The following is a 2,624-nucleotide window of genomic DNA, read 5'->3' on the forward strand; positions in this document are numbered from 1 at the left end:
TGAGCCCGAACGTCTGCGTGTATAACATAGTCATCAAGTGCTGCTGCCGCGCTGGGAGGGTCGATGAGGGGTTGAGGGTGCTTGAGTCGATGCCCGTCAGGCCGAATTTGGTCACCTACTCGACCTTGATGGGCGGGTTGTGTAGGGAGGGGAGGGTGAAGGACGCGTTTAGGGTGTTCGAGGAAATGATTGAGAGGCGTAGGATTGTGCCGGACCCGTTGACGTATAACGTGCTTATCGACGGGTTCTGTAGGCAGGGGAAGTCGGGTCGGAGAAGGGGAGGGAGATTCTGGGGTTTATGAGGAGGAACGGGTGTGAGCCGAACAAGTACAACTACTCGGCTTTGATGAATGGGTTTTGTAGGGATGGGAGGGTCGAAGAGGCGAGGGGGGTGTTCGACGAAATGAGGGAGAACGGTTTGGAGATTGACGCGGTTGCGTATACCGCGCTGATCGGTTGCCTTTGCAGAGAGGGGAGAGTGGACGAGGGGATCGAGTTGGTGAAGGAGATGAAGGAGAAAGGAGTCAAAGCCGATGTTGTCACCTACAATGTTGTAATTGAAGGGTTGTGCAAGGCAGAGAGGGTTGGGGAGGCGATGCGGTTGTTGGAGAGGTTGCCATTTGAGGGTGTGAGATTGAATGTCGCGAGCTATAGGATTGTTATGAATTGCCTTATTGGGAAAAGGGAGATTGAGAAGGCGATGGGGTTGTTAGGGTTGATGCTTGGGAGGGGATTTAGGCCTCATTTTGCAGCCTCGAATCAGTTGTTGATGGGGTTGTGTGAGATCGGGAAGGTGGCTGACGCAACTGTTTCGTTGTATGCTTTGGTTGAGACGGGGTTCTTGCCGGAGACTGGATCATGGGTGAGGTTGGTTGAGTCAGTATGCAGAGAAAGAAAGCTTGAGATTGCATTTGAATTGTTCGATGACATAATCAACGTGGAATAAACGTGTAAACTACCGCGATTGTTTGGGACTCTCTGGTGCTTTATTGATGGGATATTTTCTCATTGCTGCTTCAAACTTGTTGATGGTTGGACTATGCAAGATCGAGACAATGGATTGACTTATATTTTGGCCGAGGACATAATCATGTACTACTATATTGCCACTCGATGGTTATAGATGGTTTGTGCCAGGGTTTGATGCCTATTTGGAGGGGAATCATGCGTCACTTTGTGCTTAAATCAGATACCAGCTAGAAAGCTGCTAGCCAAAATTACTTCTCAATACAGAACTTAGCTCAGTTCAAGTGATATCATATGCTAAATTCAACTGATATCATCCTTTTCTTATTTTATTTTTATCTTTTTAGAAACTTATACCTTTACATTTTCTTATCTCTGGTAGACTAGCACGCTAGACTTTGTGACGTGCGAAGATTCACTTACTCGTGACCTACATGTAGAGCTTTGTACTCATTTATGTAAACACGGAGACTTTCGTACTAATCTATGTATTGCATATGAGAGAAATTAATATGAAACTATTGATGCAGATTTGATTGAAATTTGAATATAAATTCATAAATAGTAGCAGCATAGATTGCAGCAATAGCCTCCCCACTAATGAGAGTGCTCTATTCTGTGTTTATCGACGCGGCAGAATAAGGATTAAGCAGAACAGTGTAATGACATTAACGTCAGTTGCTAAGAAGGGCAACATCAATGCAGATATCGCATCAAATCATATCTACACAGTATCTAACAAAAAGATCGATAGGTCTCGCTGGTATTTAATCTTTCAGGAAAAATTGTGAGTTAGGATACAAGAAAAATATACATCCGTTCACCCTCTATACACTATGATTGCATCGTACTTCATGGAATTGTACTGTCTAAAATATCACATGCTAATATTTCTCTGAAATAAGCAGAGATTATGGTCTTGAGTATATCGAACAGGACCATCATCCTTCCGAGTTAACATACATATCTGGTTTCAAGGCCATTGCATTAATATCAAGCTCTTGTAACGCTTGAGGTAATCCTGATCATGAGTGAAAAGGTGTCAGAAAAAATATCTGAAGAAACAAATATTACCTATACATCAAAATAGAAACTAAGCATCAGGTTTTTCTTTTCCCCCATAAGTTTTGCATTAGGATAAGAAACAAGCTAAAAGAAAAACTGGTACTTTTTGAAATGCTTGCCAGTTTTCCTGCGAAAAAACTTAATATATAGGATGCGACACGTATATTCTCAGATATGACCCCAAAATCAGTTCGATGTGCCCTAGGAAAACTCGGATATTTAATCACAGTGGAGAACGTTCTCACATAGAATAATAATGAGTATGTATTGATTATCTTGCATTTAGATTGGTATAACTTTATAACCAGTGAACATTAAGCTACAAGTTCATGTTGTAAAAAAATTGAAAAATACATAAAACAAATATATGCAAATACATATAATCACAGCAAATATACTTCCTTTCTAATGACTCAAGTAAAAAAAATAAGTTTATGTAATATAAAGAGAAATGTCATGGTAACAATAGCTACTTGCAAGTTATATAACGAATGACGCTATGTTCCTTGGAAAGCTGCAAAGGTTCCAGAACAACACTTTATAATAATAATAATAATTTCTTTCTGAACTGACGAGAATTTTCGCAATAATGG

At 40.7% G+C, this 2,624-nt stretch overlaps 1 protein-coding gene across 1 annotated transcript; it reads left to right on the forward strand.

Moving 5' to 3' along the window:
* On the forward strand, positions 7-1,296 carry LOC109820008 (pentatricopeptide repeat-containing protein At5g18475-like). Its single transcript, XM_020386039.1, is given in 2 exon segments — positions 7-263; positions 266-1,296. Coding segments are annotated over 2 exon segments (855 nt in total). The 5' UTR covers positions 7-89; the 3' UTR covers positions 947-1,296.

This window comes from Asparagus officinalis, chromosome 8 (genome assembly GCF_001876935.1).
Source record: "Asparagus officinalis chromosome 8, Aspof.V1, whole genome shotgun sequence".
Lineage (NCBI taxonomy): Eukaryota > Viridiplantae > Streptophyta > Magnoliopsida > Asparagales > Asparagaceae > Asparagus > Asparagus officinalis.